The 23,830-nt window shown below is 36.8% G+C and overlaps 2 protein-coding genes across 3 annotated transcripts in view; both read right to left on the bottom strand.

The window, feature by feature from the left end:
• The window catches only part of LOC116296775 (GATA-binding factor 2), a 31,810-nt gene extending 24,388 nt beyond the window's left edge, over positions 1–7,422 (bottom strand). Inside the window, exon 1 of the mRNA XM_031704847.2 lies at positions 7,278–7,422. Within this exon, the coding sequence (XP_031560707.1) occupies positions 7,278–7,287 (10 nt within the window). The 5' untranslated portion in view covers positions 7,288–7,422. The remainder of the gene's footprint in view (positions 1–7,277) is intronic.
• An 8,111-nt stretch (positions 7,423–15,533) lies between these two features.
• Positions 15,534–23,624, bottom strand: LOC116296771 (synaptotagmin-10). 2 transcript variants are annotated; one of them, XM_031704842.2, is made up of 9 exons: positions 23,314–23,624; positions 22,496–22,716; positions 21,450–21,687; positions 20,632–20,808; positions 19,600–19,676; positions 18,896–19,031; positions 18,324–18,455; positions 17,695–17,787; positions 15,534–15,912 (listed from the first exon to the last, which is right to left on the bottom strand). In XM_031704842.2, exons 1-8 carry the CDS (start codon positions 23,497–23,499, stop codon positions 17,716–17,718), a joined length of 1,239 nt encoding a protein of 412 aa, XP_031560702.1. In that variant the 5' UTR covers positions 23,500–23,624; the 3' UTR covers positions 15,534–15,912; positions 17,695–17,715. The 2 variants fall into 2 exon arrangements, with proteins under 2 accessions (XP_031560702.1, XP_031560701.1); XM_031704841.2 differs by lacking the exon at positions 15,534–15,912 and having other exon boundaries at positions 16,785–17,787.
• Between the last annotated feature and the right edge of the window lie 206 nt (positions 23,625–23,830).

Raw genomic sequence — 23,830 nt, 5'->3', positions numbered from 1 at the left:
TGCTATGCATGATACAACTCTAGACCCCAATATTGATCCGCTATTACGATCCATTTTATTAAGCAGAACACAATCTTCAAACGTAATATAAATGTTTCAAAACCTCATTTTCTAATCAGATCGTGAGCCCCTCAATGAAAATGTGCATCAAGAGTCATGCCATACTGAATGAGAGGAACGGTCTAGAAACAAAGTCTTGGAATTCTCCGCATCTTTCAGCAGCACTTCTCTTTCACTACATTGTTAAATGATTGGCCTTCTATTTTTTCAAATAACAAAGTTTTCGCAATTAAGCTGGTTGAAGCGAGTTCTTATCAGCTCATTTGGATCAAATCAAAGTATTTTTGATGTAGGGTCATTCATATCTGCGTCAAGTTTTAGCCGCCGACTGTACGGAGTCAGTTGTTTCTAGATCCAAGTGCAGTTAAGAGATTCAACTCCATGGATTATCTTAGAGTTTAATAGCTAGAACATTAGCTGATATGATATATGATAATCATACGATTTGCGTGAAACACGGATGGCCAATGCTCTTTATGTCTGTGATTTCAGGAACACTTTGGAGCCCAAAGTTAATTGTTCTGTTTTTCCTTTCTTTCTTTTTCCAAGATTATATAATAATAATAATTAGGTTTTTGCCTATCAGTGATAATAAAGATTTTAAATTGGACTGCCATTTAAGTGGGGAAAAAAAAATTGACATTTTTGCGAACTTCCCCAAGGAACAAATTCTAATTTAAACTTTTGAAAAAAAACAAAAACAAAAAACAAAAAACAAACAAAAAAAAAAACAAAAACAAAAAACAAACAAACTTTTATTTGAAATATTTCTTATTATTTATTCAAACTTATTTTTCCCCAAAAATGTATTAACTTTATTTTTTTTAATTTAATTTAAGTTTTTGTTTTTTAGTCGAATTTCTCTCATATTTTTGCTTAATTGTAGCTAGTACATTTTGGCCCTTTTTCCCCTTTTCTTCCATGGGTCTATCTGAACTACATGACCAGTGTATTGTAATTTTTTTCGTAAAAATTCAATGAATCAAAAACGATAACCTTTTTTATTTGTTTTTTATCTAAATTCCTCGACAAACTGATTGTGACACGCTGTAAAATAACATCATGTATACATCCATGAGTTAAGATCAAAATAAAGTTTAAAAATAGCTAAGTACGATAGCGTACATTTTAGTGGGAAATGCAACTCGAAATGGTATGTTTTCGTGAATATTCGAGATGCAAGATGCATAAAAATACCTCAAAGTTACTTAAGTTAAATTAGAGTGTGCTTGGTCCATTGTTGTTCTTGTTTTTCAAAATATGAGACCTAAGATAACCGAAAGGCAATATTCCAAGTTATAATCAAAGAAAACTACAGCATTAATCAGTTATTTTATCACTAAGCTAAAAGTGATACAATGTTACTGCGCGTCTCGAAGTAGAATATTGTTAGTGAGTGTGTGTGGTAGTCAGTTAACAACCACGCTGTTGTTATTCTGATTTTCAGGGCTGTTGCTGTGATATCGAAGATTGGAACCCGACTTGAAATTCAACACGTGCAGTTTAACATTAGAATAGAACTTGAAGAAAAGATCACTGAAACAAGATGCACGAAAGCACTGTAGAATGAAATAGAAAGAAGTATTTTCTATTGATTTTGAAGTAAATCAGCCCGATAAATGCGCGGGCATCAAGACATGAAAAAGCGAATCACGCCCATTTTTTCCACTGATTGTTTGTCACGACCAAAAACATAATCACAGTAATTCTGATGGCATTTTTTTTTTATCATGATCGATATTAGGTGACATATTTAGGACTTGATGAAGAGAAGAGGCTGTGTTTGATGTAGGTAAACTAGTCTAGAACGATGCCGATGACATGGTACACTTGATGTTAAGGTTCAAGGGAGAGGTTCATAGAAATTACGACTAACTAGGCTGAATGATTTTCAAAAATCAGATGTTCCACAATACTAACCACGCTCGTAAATTCCTACTTCATTCTCTAAATAATCCAAATATTATAGTCCAAAAACAAAGAAAAAGCTTACTTAATTTAATTACGTAGCTATTTAGAATTAAAAAGATAGAAGAAAAAGAAGGAAAAAAAAAAAAAAAAAAGATTGAAAAGATGAAATCAAAACTGTAAAAATCTTAAATCCAATTTTTTGACTTAAAATGATAGACTTTTGAACATCAAAAATGTCTTTTTTTGACGACTATTTCATCTTATTTTTACCTCCTTTTGTTAAAATTTATTTGCATTACTAAGAGATAAAAAGGTGTTTTTACCTTGTCGAACGTGCTGTCTCGAGATATGTTATGATAGATAGTCTGGTATTTCGTTCAAATTTCGTCATTTCTCATACATTTTCTCACTTGCAGACCTTTATACTCAAGAGAGGAGAGGTGTGCCCGTTTCAAATTCTACAGTCTTTTTTATTCAAGATAAAAAAGATTTAGAAAAATTCAATAGCATTAATGAAATTTTCAAATGTAAGAATACAATTGCTCGATCGAATTCCCCAAACTTCTTTTCATTTTTTATCAACGCTGGGGAAAAGTGATTCTTTAAACTTTTTATGATTCGATTATTTTAGCTTCTTTGAAACCTTTTTAATTGGGAACCCTATGTCAGTACGACGTGGTTAGTTCGACACACCTCCATAAAGCCTTCTTAATAGGCACATGCACACGGGCCCTCAGGCTCGATCATCTCATAACGTTATCTTTTCTTCAAACTAAATTTATAGAAATTAAATTGGACTTTTCTTTTTCTTAATGGAGTTTTGAGTTGTTGATATTAATTAAATGAAAAAAAAAACTTAAAGTGCCAAAAAAATAAGGGGAAAAGAATGAACTTCTTGAAGGTCGCAATTTGTCTGTTAAATGTAGGAATAAAAGATGTCGCTCATTACTGAGTCAGTGTGTTGGTTAGAAGAATGCGAATATGTTGTTTTGAGGAGATTGAATGGATTGAGCGTTAACATCTGCACCTCAAACAAGAAAACTAATCATGGACGTGAAAACGCTATTTTCGAGCGATTACCCCTTTTTGTCTGAAATTGTCGATTCTACCCTCTCTTCATAACACCATCACATAAATCTTTCCTCTAGGTTTTTTCAATTTTTCTTATAATATGATTTGTAAACAACGCTTTCAATTCGTATAAAATGCCAAAGGCTGTACAAAAAAGAAATGGCAAAAAGAGGGACATTTTTCGAGATAAGATTAATATGCTGGGGCTAGAAAATCTCTGGACGGAAGCGCCCAGGCAAGATGAGCAAGATAAAGAGCTTCGAAGGCAGAGGGCATGATAATGCGACTGATAACTTAATGTTCTTTTGAAGGTTAATGTGTGGGCTTTGTCCGAGCTCACTGATCTTTTGTTGTGCTTTTCTTTGGTAAGCAGCTGGATCGTTTTGACAGTACAGTGGCTAAATCAACTTTGAAAGGCAATTGGCAGAAGCTAACGTCAACAACACAAAGCATAAAGTAATGAAGATTAGGAATTAATCTACAGCAAATAACCCAATCTCCTTACGTGTCTTTCTGATCTGTTAGTGGTTTAGGTTTTTTATTTTTAAACACTGGAGCTTATTAGATTAAAGTGTTCAAACGTTTCTTTGACCAATGTTCATAGTACACTAGCATAGAACAAATTCTGGATAGAACCGAAATATAGGATAAATATGTACATATTTTTAGAAAACATTTTTTGCCACTTTTACGATTTTTTTATTCCTATCGGATCTCAATAAAAGGGGTTTTAATTGATTATCAAAGAATAGTTTTTGACACATCAAATTTGAGGGCACTAAACACTAAAGTCCTCTTACTCTGCATTACTCGAACAAAGACAGTTCAGACACATCTTTGAAACTTCAAAATTCATCCTTCGTCGATCTTCCAGCTCAAATTACGCGACTTCTTGTTGGCTTCTTTAACACATCTAGACGCGAGCTCCAGAGGCAGATGTGAGCTTTTATTGTTAAAAAAGCTAATTTATCAATCATGCCCAATTTCTCTTTTTGAACAGAAATTTAGCCAAGTCAATATTTGTTCAATCTACATCGATTTGAACCTATTTCGGGTTTTAGCTGAATGACATAGCACACGTGCCAATAATTCATAAATAGATCAAGCAGCTCGCAAATTGTCGTAGGGAATAAGTATACAATGAAGAAAAGGCTAACAAATTCATTTAGCGGGCGTTTTAATGTTGGGGCATTTTAATTTTTTTCTTTTGAATGAATGTCTGTTCCTTTGTTGTTTTAAGTAGTTTGACTTTTTGTCTAAAGTCTCCTTTCTTTAAAACACCTTTGCTTGGCTTTCGATTTAATGCATTTGGACTTTAACGTAACGTGAATTTTAGCAAGAAAAAATGAGTTTTTGGACTTTGAGTGTCTTGTCAAACTTATTCTTAACAAACTTTATAAAATGTCACATGATAACGTTCAGCAAGTCCGAGAAAAACTATATTCTTTTATTAAAAAATAATATAATAACCCTATAGATGAACACACATAAACACACAATCCTTTTAAAGCAGTTTTACTTAAATCAGCGAAGTTCCTCTTCCGTCTTTAGAATAGAATCTAACTGTATTTCTTGTTTATTTTCGGTAATACACTTAAAAGTTATGGGCAGTCTTTTAGAAGCTGTTAATTAAAAGGGACACCGAATCTATTAAAAAGGGCTTTTACATGGACTCAGAATAACTTTTCGTAATTGTCCCAGCACTCAAGCAACATAACGAAAGAGCCACAAAACAATTAACAATGCTTAGGAGAAAACACTCCAATGTCATATTGGACCTTTTTTAAAAAAAGGACTTGACATAGCACAGACATTCAAGTTTCTACTGGGAGTTTATTTATTATTCTATGTAGTTTTATCTTGGGGAAAGTGTGGGAAAATCTAGTAGTTGAGGCATAGGAGTATTTCACGTTCCCATTGCCATCTTTTGGTCTTATTGTTTTTCGGGGTTCTAATCCCTTAAGTGCTTGCATTAAGAGGTTTCTGATTTCTCAAGTAAAACATGTAGACCAATGTGAACAAAGTAGACCTGAGTTCTTTGTAGTCAGCTACTATTTTTTACATTCAAATTCATGAACCAGTATCTCTCTGCTAAATCAAATCATTTTTATCCAACCTGGTCTTGTTTCTTGCTCCTGTAGAGCTGTGGTAGTGGCTCCCCGTCGTGGTTAATTGCTAATCAGGAAAATCCAATTACTGAGTGCGCAGTTTAGGAAACATTTAAACGCTTTCGCCTCTAGGGGTTTAAGTACACGCTTTCTAGAAAACGGTCTTGTTTTCTCTTAACTATTACACGTTTATCACAATCTTGAGTTCAGAACCATTAAAACGGAGTCCAAACACAAGAACCACAAAAGGGTATATAAAAACCAAACAACTTCATTTTTTCTCACATTGAAACCGATTCGGTAGTATTATTACATTTTGATGACAGTTTAACAAGTTTTTTTTGCCTAGGATGTTAATAAAATTAGAATAAATATCCGCATTGAAGCCAAGAAGGTCTAACCGTTATTTACTTTTGTGAAAGTCAGTAGTTGGTAAAATAAATCAGGAGAAAATTCCCATCGTAATTATTGTACATCAAAAAGTACGATTGTAACTCAATATTTGTCAGAATAAACTCAATATTTTAAAAATAAAATAAGAGGTCGGAGTAATTTATATTGATTGATTAGTATTGGACATAAAAATCAGGAATTCCCCGCTGTTTTGACATCGAAGGAAAATATTAGAAAATTTCTGCTGTTTTTATGGGATTGTGTTATCAAGGAGGAATGAAATTCTGCATCGGCTTAGTAGAAACTAGTTTGATTATCGTGGGAATAATGTTGATTCAATTAATTAATTAATTCGCGCGCAAACTTGGATCCAAGAGCTGGTAGTGTAACTATGTGGATGTGAGCACGCACTGACACTAAGGCTATCACTAAGTATATCACTGTACAAAGATTTTGATACAAAACGCAAAAAATGGATTGAACACGATTGCATGTATTTGTTACCTAGTCATTGTGATAGGGAGTAATATTACGCAAACAGAGATTGAACAGATTTCTATCAAGCAGCATCGATAAGTGTGATTACAATTTAAAAACGAAACTTTACAGATTCATTGTGAGAGGTAATCGTACACAAATCTTGGTTCTGGATCCGGACAAAATACAGCGCGGATATAATCATTCTATCTTTCGTTTTCTAAATGCTTTTTTCTCTGTGTCTGTTTCCGTATCCTACCTAGGCAATTTAAGTTTTCGATTTGGAAGAAATTGTCTGATAGAACTAGACCGTGATTACATCAGGCATCTAAAACGACTCTATGAACAGACATACTGACGTTTCGAGCAAATCTTATCTTTCTGGACCTCACACATACAAGAGAAAATGAAAAACGATAATTTTGAACTACAATTTCAAAAGGGTGTTAAATTTAATACATCGACTGCGTAGACGAAAATATCTCACACTGGGGGAAATAGGAGGAAAAGTTAAGAAATACGGTGATAGTACTAGACTACACACACAAAACTGCAAATAGACAGATCGATACAGGCGATTGTAGTCCATGGCTTTTCAATTAAAGCAATTGAATACGAATCTTCGTAACCGATGCGCTAAGATTGCTACAGCCTCTTTAATTATATAAACGGTTTCCATCAAATCCTATCAAACAGTTTAGACTAAAATCCCTATTTTTGCTCAAGAACCGTGGCTAAAGATGATCAATTAGCATTCTTGCTTCCGAAGACTTTTTTTCACTAATAAAACTTTGTTTGCCCGTTGGAAGAAAACCCGTAAAGTAGATAACGGATGTATTAACAGACTTTTTGATTCCTAGGGTAGAGTTTATCTATTCAAACTTTTAAGAAATGGCTCAAGGTTATGATGTGACGAATGGCGGCCCAATGTTCTCTCGCAGCCGCCCCTGGCGCTTGAGCAATTACTTCGCGCGTCAAGCGACCACTTTGTTCGCTGGACGATAGGGATCATGCAATCAGTAATCGTTGTATTCTAACTTAGGCGCCATTGATCTGGGGATCGTGACCGATAGCACTACAATGTGTTCAACCTAGATAAGAATTTAGTCCTTGGATTCGTCATGTTTGATGAGCTGGATGCAGCAGCAGCGCTAGCCGCACGCGCTCACAATATCCAGACCAAACATGCGCAAACTACATACTACAGTACTATAACATAGATCACACTGTCTAATAAAAACAGAACTAAATACTCACATAATGGCATCCTTTCTCACGACAACCACTCTAAACACTAGATTTGTCTGTGAATTGAGAAAATGAATGTGTGATAGTGGACTGTCCTTTGGAAGAGAGATTAGGAAATTTGGGCTTTAGAGAGACAAGCGTAGCGATCACGCGAAGAGGATGGACTAGCATTAAAAAGGCTTTCCGCTAGTGTAGTGCGTATGACTTATGCACTTTGCGCTTATCTGATTCTGCTAGAGAACTTTATGATAAGACTTGCATAAAGAGATCGTCGTTTTACTCTTTCTATTTATAATTAGATCCACCATGATCAAACGACTGATCGCTTTAGTATGTGACAATGATGAGAGTGTTCGACACTAATCTCGACAGAGATGTCCAAGGCAAAGCCAGGTTTATCAGTCTAGCTTTAATATTCGTTGTTGTATTTGCTTTGTGATTTACTGTGGACAGTGAATGAGAAGGGTTGCGAATCTACATCCCTATACGATACAAGATAATAAAGATATAGTCGAAAGAATAGTTGAATGAGGTAATAGCTGAACGAATAGAGGAGAGAGGGAATGGGAGTATAATTGCATGGAAGGGAATAAAAAGAACGAGACAACAACGAATAGAAAAAAATAAAAAAGGAAAATAGAGTAAGGAAGGAAAGAGAAAGAATGAAGAAAGAATGAAAGTTAGAATGAAATATAGCAAGAATCAGGAATAGAGAGGAAGGAAGGAAGGAAGGAAGGAAGGAAGCAAGGAAGGAAGGAAGGAAGGAAGCAATAGTATTGAGGTAGAAGGTAGGCCGACATTTGTACAGTCTGTTGTTCACAACAAAAGGAACAATTTTTCCGCCAGAATTGTTTTGGGAATGTCCTTCCGCATTCGATCCTTGCATACACTAAAGAAAACGAAAGAGGGACCCCATTTTCAAAGACAGCAACTCCAATGGCACCGAACTACCACAGACAAAAGGGCCTTTCAAATCGCAATTATGATTAGTTAAACTTTGCTAATACCTAGTGTATGCAGTAACTTTAGATAAGGCTAGGAACAAGACAAGATATCATCAATAAAAAAACCTGATTCCAGTTACTATAAAGAAGTTTGATCCCTCGATGGCAGAAAAGGGTGGATCACTTAATCATTTTCCATGTTATCAAGTACTACTCAAGTGATAGATCTAGTAAACGTTATACATTTATGGAAAATTTAATCCATCCATATAAATATGCGAAGTATCAGAAGCCTTTTCATTACGAAAAGTTAATTTGACAAAGACTAGACTTTATTCTATTCAAATTTATAGCATTGTTGATTGGGTGAAAAACAGATAAAGAGCGAGCTTTGGAATTCGCGCCTTTTTCCTGTAAAATCATTATTTTTTAAATCTTTCAAAGTTTGCTTATATTTCCTTTATTTCTGCGAGGCCATGAAAAAGCATGACGTGCGTGCGTAAAAAATTTTTTACTGCCGTGACTTTTGCCAAAAAATAGTCAACTTCGAGATTTTATATTTATTATCGCTAGAGAAATTTAGCTCGAGTTTTACGTGTTTGCTTCTCGACCCGGCTCCAATATTCATTATTCTGATCCAACACAAAAAGCACTTGATTGAAGACCAATCTCATTTAATCAGTGAATATCGGCTAGAAAAAATCATATGCATCTTCAAAGACTGATAAGAAAATAGTTGTTGTTCTTTGAACCGAGGAAGAAAAATTCCAAAACTTTTAAAACTATTTAGAAACTTTAGCAACTGATAAGATGCAAAAGAGGTGGGATTTTTAACTGAAGTGAAGGCTTGTAGCTGGTTAGAATTAAGCACTGATTCTCGAGCTCTTTTCATTTTACTACCTGATTAGTGAAATATCATAAACAACACAACTGATAAGCAGTTGACTGCAAAGATCTAATTCAGTCTTGTTTTATAGCCAATTTCTAGCTATTAACGGAAACTTTTATTAATCTATGGCGTATAATCCGTTCCTTTATCATCAATACTTGAGGGCGCTGAATTAATAAAGTCCGAAACGATCGTCTGCCAGTTTTAATATTGAATGCTTATACAAGGACTGGTCAGCCATCGTCACTTGGGCGTATGGCAAGTTGACTTGAATTAAGTACTACAGCTATGAAAAAGGTTTATAAGCTGAATTATAATTAGGAGAATTACTGATATTTTTATCTTTTGATTATTTATTTGATTTAAGTTTTTCCAGGATACTTATATTTAAATACTTGTGACGTAGGCATTCCTGAATGAAGATTATTTATTTATTATCGTGGGGCTGTTGACCAAATGTTGGACTAATGAATATCAGCACCCCGTGGGAAACAGTGAAAAATTTAGATAGTGTTGGACTTGAATGATCGCTTCAGGCGCACAAATGGAATCTAACAAACTAACCGCCAACAGAATATCCCTGAAGGGTTTGGTTTTAGACAAGATGAGATCGTGCCTCTGGCTCAGATACGAAACGCTCGGTCGAGATATTAAGGTTCAATATCTTAACGTAGGATACTCCCGAAGATAGTATTGACTTGCAATAATCTTACTGTAAGTGTTTTTTATTATGTGTGGCTCTCAGGTGCCTGGTTATTTCAATCAATGAGACCAGACGACACCATGCCGTGCAGACAACGTTCTATTCATCCCAGTAAGCCAAACCCTCTAATGTTCGTCCTTCAGTCCTTCTCGGAAGTACAATTTTTAGTCATGACTAAATGCCCGTGTTTCAGGATTAATATCAATTGGCAGGGATTTCAATACATGGGTTTGGCCGTCGCCAAGTTTATGTCCAAATAATGAGATACAATAGGCGTGACGCGGAAACACTTGTCCTCCCATTTGTGGGGGAAAACATCTGGAGCCGGTCTTATTTTCCTGTTAAAGACGCCAGTGGGTGTTGAAATGTCTGCTCTAGAAATCTTGTTTTTTTAAAGCAAGCATTATTTTTAGGCCGTGCATATTAAAATCCCACAGGCAGCTATGCGGCGAAGAACTGCGGCTACGACCACGGCCAATGATCCTTTGACCACCAAAGAACAATGACATTGATATGTCCTGGTATTTTTAGAAACTTTGCTTTTTATTTAAAAATGCAACAAAAAAAGTCAGAATAGAGGTCATTGACATTGCTGATATGACGATTCTTTGGCTCTACTGATAACTGAGAAATGAGGAAATTGGAAGGAGATGAAAAGAGTGGTACTTGATGAAGGCCAAAGGTGATGTCAGGCAAGAATAACAACAGAAACAGCATGTGTGCCTTTGGTTGAGCATAAGAAGAAAATACGTCAAGATGCGAAAACTTGCTACTAAAATCGACTTAAAAACCCTGCATTATATTAAAACAAGGCTACTTTTTAATCTACTGTGTTGTGTGTTGATTTGTTTTGATAAAGGCTTTAGATAAATCCCGGGCTACAAATGATAGAACTGTTAATATTATATCATCATGAGCGGCCAGATGATTGAGTGACCTATGTTGGATGCAAATAAAGGTGTTTGTTAGCTTTAAATGCAAATATTGTATCAAGTAGATTTTATTCGATGTGATTAATATCTTATCGTATCTGGGCAAATCTGTTTGTTTTTACTGTTAAGCAATGAAAACCAAGTGTTTGCACAAACGCTTTGAAAAACAATCAATGGTTATTGGAAAATTGTTCTGCTCCACACATGTAAATGTCATTTTCGGTGTTATGCATGGAGCGACGCCTTATTCCAATTTACCAGCTTGAACAGGCAATGCCAGTTTGAATTGTATGGTTGAACTTTACTGAAGGCAATTAATTTTGAAGCTGAAGCAATTCAGCTGCAAGATAACGAAAAATATATTAATCAAGATAAATCAAGAGATGCTGATAATCACGGATCGTGAAGTCAAGCTATTCTTGATCTTTCTTTTGCAACATGACATGCATTCCGGAACAAATTTTTCTCTTTGGCTAACAACACTTGTTTATTTTCACTACGGATTTCCTCCAGCACTGTGTGATAGTTTATACCCAGATTTTCTGGATGTTTTAAGCGTGTTTTTTCTCGTTCTCATGGCTGTCACATGCAGCTAATCCACGAGACACGGAGACGGCAGTACAGAATGGTTGACATTCCTGTAGTACTCATTGCAACGGAAGACGGAATACGACCCTCGGGCTTAGTCAAGTTAATACCGATCTAAAACGCCCTCTCAGTCCTTTAGGCTCCTCGGAACATTTTGAACCGTCTCAAGTCAACACATTAACAGCATATCATCGATGACACAAACATTAGTGGGTCTTTGAAGGTCATTACTATTATTTGAGGCTAACCGAGTGAGTATATTGGGCAGCCAAAACGGATGACGTTAACATGTTGCATTCCATTCCGGGCACGTATCGCATCAATGTGTTCCTTGACCTATTACAAGCAAAGCAAGAGGCTACATTAATCTGGCTTTCTTCCACCGAGTCACTTATCTTTAACAAACAACATCGGTGATTAAAGCTATGCTAAATGGAATAAATCTCATAGAAAATGATGTATGTGAGAAGAGTGTTGTGAGATGGCCTGTCTTAGGAATTTTTTCCTGTGGGAGCTTACTATTTTCGTGTTATTTTTAAAAGTTTTGATTTAAATTTCTTAATAACGATTTCTTCAGGAGCTCAGTGGAGATATTTATTAATTTACCTTGATACAGACTTACTTTACACACCCTACCTCTATTCTATTTTACGGAGATGTGCAGGGTATTTCCCTCCTACACCGTACCCTCTACAAACTGCACTGGTAAAGTGCGTTTTAGCTCTTACGTGCTTCTTCCTATTCCTACTAGTTAATCTAAATTAGCGATTCCGTTTCCGGGTTAACTAAATTCCTGTCAACAACAATGCAAGTTGGCAGAAAAATCCCTCCAATAAACATATCAAGAAAACATTAAAGATTTCGAGAAAATGAAAACGATTTGGGAATATTTGGAAACGTTTCAAGTCTGAGATTATTTCTTGAGTGCGTTAAAAGTGCCATGTGTCGCTAAAACCGTAGAGTTAAAGACAGGTCAAGCATGATCCATTGAGAATTTAAACTGTCGTTTCCGTGATAGGAAGACTAATGAGCCTTTACCGCCATGCGGGGCCATATCGAGTGAGAGGAGGCGTAAACACACGAAGTGGGATCGAGGTTTTCTCGAAATGTGGAACACACGAGGTCGATTCTGGGGAGAGTGAGAAGCAGGCTCGGAGAAAAATTGAGGAAGGATTGAACAAATGGATGAATGAACGGATGGGAAAGAAAGAAAGAAAGAAAGAAAGAAAGAAAGAAAGAAAGAAAGAAAGAAAGAAAGAAAGAAAGAAAGAAAGAAAGAAAAGGAAAGAAAAGGATAGGATAGGATAGGAAAGGAAAGGAAAGGAAAGGAAAGGAAAGGAAAGGAAAGGAAAGGCAAGGAAAGGAAAGGAAAGGAAGGAAGGGAAGGGAAGGGAAGGAAGGAAAGGAAAGGAAAGGAAAGAAAGAAAAGAAAGAAAAGAAAAGAAAAGAAAAGAACGATAAAGAAAAACTTAGTCTCGCGTACTGATATCGACTGTTTTTGTGTGTGTTTTTGTGTGTCTATTGTTTGATGTTTTAGTTGTGAGTGGTAAAAGACCTATTTTTACAATAGCTCTGTCTGTTGTTTTTGTTACCGTCTTGTCTGTTCTCGGCTGCTATGGCTTCTTTTGAATTTCTGGTTTGACCCTTGACTAAGCCAAGCCACAATCATCAAATCAATTTAGCAATCGTTAAACAAGTCTTCTCTGGAGTATCGGAAAACCTAAACACGGCAATTAACATAATCTTTTAAGATAATAAATGGTTAATAATTCATCAAAATCGAATTTACGCCGTTGTTTTCATTGGGTATACTCATAGCAACAGACAGAAAAGCCAATTGAATGCAAGCGAGAAGGATCATAACATAATTTTAAACAAATTTTCGATTAGTTTCTATAAATAGAGTTCATATTCTTCCATACGAAAGCACTATGATCAAAATTAATGTATTGTAGGATGCGCTACTAATCATGGAAAACTTGTAGTAAAGCATAAAGGGGAAGTGCAAAATGTATATGATGCGGCTTGACTGGGTTTAGAAAGAATTATCATCCGAACGGTAAATCTTTACGAGAAATCTCGACAAAAACGAACAAACGCCGCCGAACAAGTAGATTATTGGTCATACACGATAATCACCCTTTACGAGCTGTGTGAGATTTGATAATGACCTCTTCAAACAAACACGCTAATTTTTTGGTATTTATTTTTCTCGGAAACCAATTTTGTCAGAGTAGTGTACTTATGCCCCAATCCAGTATTAACTAATGGAGCAAATTCTACGATATATCTTAGTTTAGATATAATAGGATTACACTAACACTCTCCTTATGCCAAGTCTATCCTACACACACGTGAAAACCCCAATGGGTTGATTAGTTCGTAAATGATCCCCATACTAGTAAGCTTATACATGTCTCTACCGACATACTTATCCTAGATGCCAGCTAATACTATTAAACTCAACGTTAAAACCCCTTTAAAACTCCCAGTGATCTCCAATAAATTGACGTACACCTCCAATATGATTGGGCAATTGGTTCTTAACGAGTAATTCTTTATGTTTGGCTCTCACATAGATTTGAAATACGCTGGATAAAGCGCGCGAACTTTCTAGACGCATCCTGTCTTTGCTGTAGTTTGTACTCAGCGTTAAGAGAGGATTGTTCTAATTCACCTCACATTAACTTCAGTTAACACCACGGAAGATCCGATCTAAGTCAACAGCTATACATTAACCCGTAATAGTTCTCCTCCTGTTTCAACCTCGTAGTGAGTGGACTACTAATTAGTCTTGTCACGAATAAAAACGAGGATGACTAGGGTTTTAGGGTATGATTTCACTCATATGGATCCCTGATTCGATCCTTCCAAGACGGTTCGGGTTTCAGTGGGTTTTTTTAGTTTTTCAAAAGCCGAAACACCTGTTTGAGCGATATGTATTGAACCTTGCTGGATGAAGTAAAGTACTTGATCAGCCGGGTTTACTCTAAATGGTCTGAGCTCATACCTTTTGTTTAGAGATAGATCCAATAGCGATTCGTCAAAGCCGGCACAACGCGACGAGATCGTTGTATATTAGTAGTATCCCATGCCATGCACTGTGTTCTTTGTTCGTTCAAAGCCTTTATGTTAAGCGGTCTTTGACGTGGGCGGAGTTGTATCGACGCTCGTTCTTTATTTCTCTAATCGTTGAACTCCTAACCACCTTTTTAAACTCTAAAGTGCACATTAAATGCACCTATTACTAGCCAGTTGTTCTAATTATCATCTTCGGAACTCTTCTTTCTTTCTCGAGTTTCTTGCCACTTTACAAATTAACACTTTCATTTACCGAAAGACGGCGAATAAGCCAAGTCAAAATGGGCAGTACAGCTTCTGCGGATATGCGAATTCTTTTTGTTAAAAGTATAATTAAGCCTTTTTTGTGGTTGTGAAAGATAATAAAAGTTCGGTTTTAGTGGTTACCGCGTAAGTAACACCGTAAAGTAGGAGTTAGGTGTATGTTAATATCCGGCTCTTTTTAAGATTTTTTTTTTAACTTGAAATATGTTTTACTTTAATAAATCCTTAAACTAGTCGAATGTTGTCTTAAAAAAGTGGGATGGGATAGAAGCACTGGTTTGAATATCATAGCGCGACGACTTATCGCGTTATCAGTTGATTTGAAATAAGAGGTTAATTGGGGAGAAAACAGGATGCCCTAAACTGAGGGAAAAATGGAATAATATTATTACGTTTTTAAAATAAATTGAGCGAAAGAAATATGAGTTTGTTTGAAAAAAAAAAAAAAAAAAAATAGAGCAAAAGGGCGGTAGAGAAATAATATGAAATAAAGATTAACCCATTAAAATAAGTTAAACTAAAAAAAAAGTTGTGCATCAAGGGAAAAGGCAAGCGAAACTTTCATTATTGAACTGTGAAGTAAGACTATTGAATAATGAAGTAAAGATTTAGGAATTCCGTTAATTAGAAGTCTTCGCCGAGGGAGAAAAGAATGCATGAGAAACGGAGAAAAAAATATTTTCAAAGTATTAGGTATTTTCCCCCCTTTTTCCCACAGTTTTTGTTTTTGACGTTTTCCTCTCTATTTCGAACCGTATCAAAAGCCAAGTATAAAATTACTTTTGAAAAAAGAAAACAGAAAAAAAAAAAAAAAAGGAAAAATGCAAATGCCATGAAGTTAATAAATCGTCAAGAAGAGAAGGATTTGTCTTCTGAAGTTTACTCTGTTTTTACTTCCTCTTTTACTAGACATATATCAGATGTTTTAATCTCTCTAACTGTTGGTCTTTTTTGACTCTACGTGCTTGGAAAGTAAACAAAGAAGAAAGTGTTAAGGGGTTTGTGTATTCTCTCACTCGGTTTTCTGTTCCATACGGATCTAATTTGCTAGGAGTAATCCAAGTGCCTGTAAACAATTCTAAACTACGACTTGCTATTGTAGTAACGTGTTAATCTATTTAGATTGGTAATTGGATTAGTCCAGGAGTAGGGACAACCTGTAGGCCATTGTACAAGACGTTGTTCTTGCTAAACCAACACGGTCCTGAACTTGTTTGCTCGTCATTAATTAAATGGCTTTTAACTAGAGGAAGTAATCGGAACATAGAGGTTTAATTCCATTCATACGAGATCACTCCCAAAGGATTAAAAGACAAAATAACGTCAGTTAAAAGGAACTATTTTTTTCACCCTAAAGCGGACGACGTTTTGTTGTTGAGCAAACAAAACGGAACAGGTGAAAAAAAACAAATGAAATTGAAATAAAGACTGTTTTTAATCAAATAATAATATACTGGTAAAACCAATTTTGGATTCCAATTCATTTCTCGAGGAGCTTTTCGGCGGCTTTGTAACTGACTGACCGAGTAAACACAAGTTCACACACTCAAGTATTCATCATAACAAAAGTGATTACCAACTGGTAATCCTTCTAGATGGAGTGGCGTAATTACTGGATTACCCAGCGCAACGGAATAACATTTCGGATAAGCGACACGTGCACCGTCTTAGTAATCGTTATATTCTCACTATTAATCGATTGCACAGAGATTATTTCTTTCGTTTTCGATTCTGAAAACACGGCGAGAAAGCGGCGAATTTCTAGCTATTTTGAGACACTAGTTGAACTTAAACAAAGAGTCACCCGAATAGTTAACAAGTGTACGTTACGATAAATTACTTTTCTCTGAAACAAAACAAAACAGTTCTCAGTGGCTTAAAGTCTAAACTTAGTTCGTTAATACGTGAGAAAAGAATTTTAACAAGGTCCCAGGCGTAACTTGAGATGATATTTAGGCTAGGCAATCAGCGTAAAAACCAAAGCCATTGATTGTAGTTCTTTGTTGTGGTTTTAGGTACTGATCTAGACAAGGAATTGATGCTTGGTAATTGGGAAAACCCACTTCCTCAAATGTCACTGTAGATTTTCTGTCATTTACCTAGTCTTCACACAGGTGACTATGATAATTATGTTTATTTATGCTAGGAAAAGTGATCCACCAATTGGGATTAAGTAGCACGTGCTGAGCTACAATGTGCGCACTGGTTACTCGTGTGTGCAAGTTCTTCAATCAGTGGCCAAAGTTAGGCCATGTTAGTACGCTCTAGGATTTTTTAGATGAGAAAATAAAAGTTGCGAGAGAAAATAAAGTACTACTGATGTACTAACGTTTTGCACATGGTGGTAATCACACAGGGATACCGTCGATAGACTAGCTGTACTAACGTCAGTTTGCACACATAAGATATATATATGTAAATGTAGTGGTGGTATCATACAGGGATACCGTTAACAGACTAGCGGTACTAACATCAGTTTGCGTACATAAGATATATATATGTACATGTAGTGGTGGTATCATACAGGGATACCGTCAACAGACTAGCTGTACTAACGTCAGTTGCACACATAAGATATATATATGTACATATAGTAGTGATAATCTTACTGGGATACCGTTAACAGACTAGCTGTACTAACGTCAGTTTGCACACATAAGATATATATATGTACATGTAGTGGTGGTATCACACAGGGATACCGTCAACAGACTAGTTGTTCTAATGTCAGTTTGCGCACATAAGATATATATATGTACATGTAGTGGCGGTATCATACAGGGATACCGTCAACAGACTAGCTGTACTAACGTCAGTTTGCGCACATAAGATATATATATGTAAATGTAGTGGTGGTATCATACAGGGATACCGTCAACAGACTAGCTGTACTAACGTCAGTTTGCGCACATAAGATATATATATGTACATGTAGAGGTAGTATCATACAGGGATACCGTTTTGCGGGGAGTGTGGTCATTACACAGGGATACCGTCAACAGACTAGAAGACTAGATATACTAACGTTTTGTGCGCAGTATGGTAATTATACAGGGATACCATTAACAAGGAAAACCTTGGAAGACGAACCAGCATTCCGACTACTGACCGAATAAAGCTGAAAAAGACAAGAGTGATAAAGTCAACAAAAAAACAACAACAGCCATCTTGACTTGTTTTAAATCATGATCCAATTTATAAAAGAGTTTGGCGGTATTGGCTGTAGCTGCTTGTTAGACTAGACATCCAATATCCACCCAATTCTCACCCAATACGGTGCCGTAACGTAATGCGACAGTTCATGAACTGCTAGGGGAGGGGGTGGGGCAAAACCCCTCTTAAAATTCAAGTTCCATTTCATTACAGTATTGAGTGTTTCTTTTGAATTTGAATTGGCTGATTCTTTTCCTCGCGCAATATGATTGGTCTAGCAGTGCTGTGACCTTGGTGTGAACGTATTCACGCCGTGTTTCGGGTATTTGATTGGATGGAGAGTAAATACTCGCGCTGTGATTGGTCTGGTATATGCCTTGCCGAGTCACGACAGTGCTCGTGCCGTCAACTTTTCCAAGTCATACGAAAACTGCTCAATTACGACAATATACTGCACAGCAAGTGTTCAAGAATGACTGCATTATTTCGCGAACTACTTACCTTTCTTCCTTTCTTTTTTATAGAGTAAACAAAAGTGGGATATTTATACATAGCATGGGCGTACATGGCTTCTCTGAACTCTTGCGCTACGGCATTTTGCGCCCATTCTGCTCGCTTCAGAGAAGCATTTTTCTACAATGGGATGAGAAGGAATGTTATATTCAGAATTCAAAATGTGGATTAGCTGTGACCTGACCTAGATCAGCCCAGGGGTTGTTCATTCAAACTGTGGGTTAGCTGTGCCCTGACCTAGATCAGCTCAGAGGTTGTTTCAGGGTTCAATCTGTGAGTTACTCGTGCTCTGACATAGATCAGCTCAGAGGTTGTTTCAGAATTCAATCTGTGGGTTAGCTGTGCCCTGACCTAGATCAGCCAAGAGATTGTTTTAGAATTCAATCTGTGAGTTAGCAGTGCCCTGACTTTGATAAGCCCAAAGGTTGTTAGTTCAGGGTTCAATCTGTGAGTTATCCGTGCCTGATCAGTCCAGAGGTTGTTTCAGGGTACAGTATATAGGTAAGATTTGAAGGTTTTGTGTTTATGCCCCCCCCCCCCCACCCCCAAAAAATCCTTACCAGATCAGCCAAGGGCAGAACTTTTCTACAAGGCTCTTCATCATCTAAGTCGAGGTTTCCAAGTTCAATATGAACCTGACCTAATGACATGTCCTCACCAATAAGAGCTTTGCCAAATACATGTAACAGTACTGACCTGTGGAGTGTGGAAATAAATATTGCACATGTATCTAACATGGGATGCTGTCTACAAAAAAATGGAGGGAAATGGAGCAGAATAAAAGGATAGGGAGACAGAAAAAGGACAATACACCATAGAAAAGGATGGAAGAGGATGATAGAGGATGGAAGAGGATGGTAGAGGATGGAAATGGATGGAAGAGGATGGAAAAGGATGGAAGAGGATGGAAGAGGATGGAAAAGGATGGAAGAGGATGGTAGAGGATGGAAAAGGATGAAAGAGGATGGTAGAGGATGGTAGAAGATGGTAGAGGATGGAAGAGGATGGAAGAGGACAGTAGAGGATGGAAGAGGATGGAAGAGGATGGAAGAGGATGGAAGAAGATGGACGAGGATAGTAGAGGATGGAAAAGGATGGAAAAGGATGGTAGAGGATGGAAAAGGATGGAAGAGGATGGTAGAGGACAGTAGAGGATGGAAGAGGATGGTAGGAAAATAAAGATGTTCCATATACAGGTTATGTTAATAACAGAGTTTTGACGGCAAATAAGGTATTTCACTGAAGAAAACAAAATAGTCTTTACCTTGATGATAATTCTTCTTTTGGCAATTCAAACTCAAAAGTCTCATCAAACACTGGGTTCAGTGTGTCTTTTATAACCTTAATAAAATATTGGTAAGAGAAAAAATATCAAAAATTTGGCATAGCAGTGATACTGTCCGATTGTGTCTAGTCGTTCTAGTACTTTCGCATTACATGTAATTGGGGACACTTTTTCACTCACACACACCACATTTGATATTCTATGCATACAACCCTCAACTCATATGTTGATTTTTATGGGGGGGGGGGGGGGGGGACTGGATACTTTGAGAAAACCATCATTGTATGGAAAAGAACAATGAATTGAACAAACTCAATTCACATATGGTGTCTGCAGGGCTTGAACCAGTGACCCAAATCTTTGTAACCACAGTGGTGAAAGATGAAGCATTAGTAGCGTGCCCAACCCATGATTGGCAGGTACAACTGCTTATGTTGTCAATATGGAAAACTTAAAATGTTTGCTACTGACCAATTCACTGATATTTTCAATACTGTAAAACATGCAAGAAATAATGTTCATCGAGACTAATAACAAACCTCCTCCGGCAGGCATTAATGTTTTCCCATTTCAGATCATGTGCCATTCCCTAGAGTATCATTTCTTTGTTTAGCGATTGCTCTTGGTTGCGCATGAGAAGACATATGAATATGGATACAACTCAACCAAAAATCTTATTCTCAAGGGAATGACACGTGGTCTGAAATGGGAAAACATTACGCCCAAGACGAGGAGGTCTATTAACCAGCAAACATTGTAAAATTAGGGCTTAAAATAGTGGCTGGACATCGAACAATGTCTGGCCAGAACTTAGACTTGTTTGGTCAAATCTTTGCCTTGCTGGTCATTTTGACCTGTATCATTGAGCCAGAATAATGTGGTATGACTGAGCTAAAACTAATTTTGCCAGTGATCATGACTGGTGACTGATCAGCCACTATTTTAAGCCCTGCAAATAAAACTAAGACATATTTAGTGGTCATTAATGGTAGATGTTGCAACTAGGATTACCCTGGTGTCTTCACTGTATTTCAATCCTGACACTGAACATCTAATATAGCTGTCTGATGTATTAGTAATAGTATTTGATGGCTTTAGGTTCGTTGCACTGTTGACAGTCAAGACAAGTGTGTCTGGATCTTGGTATTCTAGAGTAACATCAAGTGTACCAGTGATGCTGAAATCAGTCTACGTGTTGAAAAAAAGAAGTAACAACAATGAATAACTACTTATTATATTTACTAATAAAAACCAACAGCTAAAAAAAGTTTTTCATTAAGTTTGGGCAGAAGTTTGGGCTATATTTGTGTTTCTAGTTGTCTGAGTAGTCATTAATAGAGTTAGCAAAAAAGACCCTTGCCTATGACAAATAATATAATAATAATACAATAAAATGCATTGCTTTCCTATGGGTTGCTTGCTTGGGTTTGAAGGCTTGAAGAGCAAAAAAGCAGTAGAGTGATGTTACAATAAATTTTTTCACATGTGCATACAACTGTTGTTGTGTGTGTCCTTTAATATGTATCTGCCCTACTCAGGCAGGCTTAAGGACTTTTTATTTCTGCTTCGTGCCAAATTTACTGAAAGGCTTTTCAATAGGTGAATAAATTATATCAAACTACCAATGAAAAATTTTTAGCATGAAAAGGTAATTGAACCCCTGTAAAGGAAATAAGTCACCCAATTGTTACTCTGTGGTTTGTAATATGGTACATAGAGCCAAATTTTGTTTCTATTGGCAAGAGAGGAAAAGAGTGAACAACTTGTATCAAGTCTACTAAGTCTTAATGTGCTGTGCTGTGGTGAGTGAGCAGTGTTTCCATGGTTACCTGGAGCTGAAGCATGTACCAATCAGTATGTGTCCCAGAGTTAAGATAGATTCTAGACAGGTCCACAACAGCTTCACCATTAAAATCATCTTCACCAAAGAAATCATGATCCCATATTGTTGCACGGAGTTTAGTGTTTGCCATGTCAGCTTGAGACAATTTGAATTGAAAGATTTCATTAAAAACTGGGTTCAAAGTCTTCTGCTTAAATCTAGTCTTTTTGCTGCCTTCTTCAAATCTGCAAAATAATTTTAAAAATGCTTGGGATTAGCTTTGAATTGGGAATTATAACTTAACTAATGTAGCTTTCTAAGCGCTGTAGCCAAATTTTAGAATAACTAATTCAGTCTTTTATTAGTTGCTTACAGATCATTATTATGATAGCAAACATGTTTTTTTTCCATCATGCCTTCTATCATGTTGACAGTTTGTTCCAAAGCTATAATAATGGGGTTCTTCTATAAAGCATTTTACAATGTCTCAATGCGCTTTACAATGCAGCAGAGGACTTTACGGGCTGCATATATTACAATCATGAGTGATATATTAGATATTATTACAAAGGCAGCACCTTCTCCTCAGTTATTTTAAGACCATGAGTGCTGGCTTGAACTACAACCTCCCGCACAACAGACTGACGCTCTTACCAACTGAGCTAATCGGGTGGCGGTTGCATCAATACCAAAATGCATCAATGTTTATCAAACTCAGAATAGGCCTTTTTCATCTTTATGTAATTTTAACATCTCCTGGTGTTACACTTAGTTTATACTTTGGTTCCCATCCCTCAAATTTACAAAGGTCTGCATCAGAAGTTTCTTGATTGACAGAAGTGAAAAACCAGACTTTTCAATAAATGTTGTGTAGTTTGTAGAAACAAGAAAAGAAAGAAAGTGTGGAACTATCATCCTCTCATTATAGTTTCCTAGTCTCTCATAGACTAAGGCTGAGTAAAGAGAACTCAAAACTAGAGTATTCAATTGGGAAAGGGTGACAGGACATTTATCAGAAATTTATGAGAAGTACAAAACTCAGTAGATCCTTACCTATCTGGAACAAGATCAAGAACCACATAAGGATCAGATTTTCCATTCAGATCCCTTGCAACCAAGTCCCTGGCACGAATAACCTTTACAAGTAATAACTGCTCCCTGTGGTTATACTTTAAGGCCAGTTCCACATCACCTTTGATGTCACCACTATCTGCTTGGGTTATGGTTGGATTCATGCGCTTGAACATCTCTTTTATCAGGTCAGTACTTGCAAGCTTTGGAAAAAAGTAAAACAAAATTCTAAAGTAAGTTGGAAGTACCTTTATTATTCTCCCCCCCCCCCCCCTCCCAACCTTATGCAAGACTTTATTTTTGGGGGGGGGGAGCACAGATGATGTGTGCTGCTAATGCTAATACGCCACCTCTCACCATTGTAACCCTGGTTTGAGGCCTACTGTGTCATACGCGAGTGGAGTTGTTCACTGGTTCTTTCCAGTGCTTCAAGAGTTTTTCCTCTCAGTTCTCCAGGTTTAACTCCCTCCACAAAAATCAACTTCTATCTATGGGCTGCCTTATCAATTGTGTTGCAAAACCTGCCAGGCATTACGTACGTCGTCCACCCGAGAAGTGGTAAAGGCATTAGATAATGGTGGTTTGAATTTGGAGCACACATTCCCAATATTTTTCGTTGAAAATAAAACCCATATTGCAGTAAAAAATGTAAGCTTTAAATAGTACATATCATAGAACAAATCAATGCCGAAAGCTTACTGCAATATTGTACGAAGACGTAATGAGACTTTTAAAGCTTACAGGACCTGTTGAAAGATACGGATGGTACAGCTAGAAGTAAGATATGTTATATCATGTACCTCCTTTTGGAAACACGCCGCATTCTTCTTTTTGTTCTTCATAAACTTGTTCTTAGCTTCCATTAACTTGGCCATCCCAGCCATGTCTTTGACAGGCAAACTTTGCGATTCATCGTGGCTTCTTTCTTGGTTTTGCGAATCAGCTGTTTCCCATTGACGCCTTGAAACGCTTGCACCGGCACCCATGTCCTCTAATTTTACTACCTCTTCCTGTCTAGACACATTTTGGGGTTAGAATATTAAGGTTTAGCAGAGTTTTTGAGAGCGTTATTTACTTCACTACCGAGGAAGCCATCTTTACCCTTGGCAACTTGTTCCTGAATGACGTCACGGGACTCATTGGATGCATGCTGGGATATATATACATACACAAGAAAAGCAGGGTAGGGTGGGGTGGTACGGCATGACTGCCCCTTCTTCACACGTTTTTGAGAAAGTATAAATAATTGACGTAAAGCGTGACACATCTCTCGCAATATGCACAGCGAGTGCTTCTTGGTCAAAAGGTACTTTTCTA

Source organism: Actinia tenebrosa, unplaced genomic scaffold (genome assembly GCF_029948245.1).
Source record: "Actinia tenebrosa isolate PJP-AT-01 unplaced genomic scaffold, QUT_ActTen_1.0 PGA_scaffold6__47_contigs__length_16458017, whole genome shotgun sequence".
Classification (NCBI taxonomy): domain Eukaryota; kingdom Metazoa; phylum Cnidaria; class Anthozoa; order Actiniaria; family Actiniidae; genus Actinia; species Actinia tenebrosa.
The sequence above is the reverse complement of the archived record's forward strand: the minus strand, read 5'-3'. Positions and strand labels throughout refer to the sequence as shown.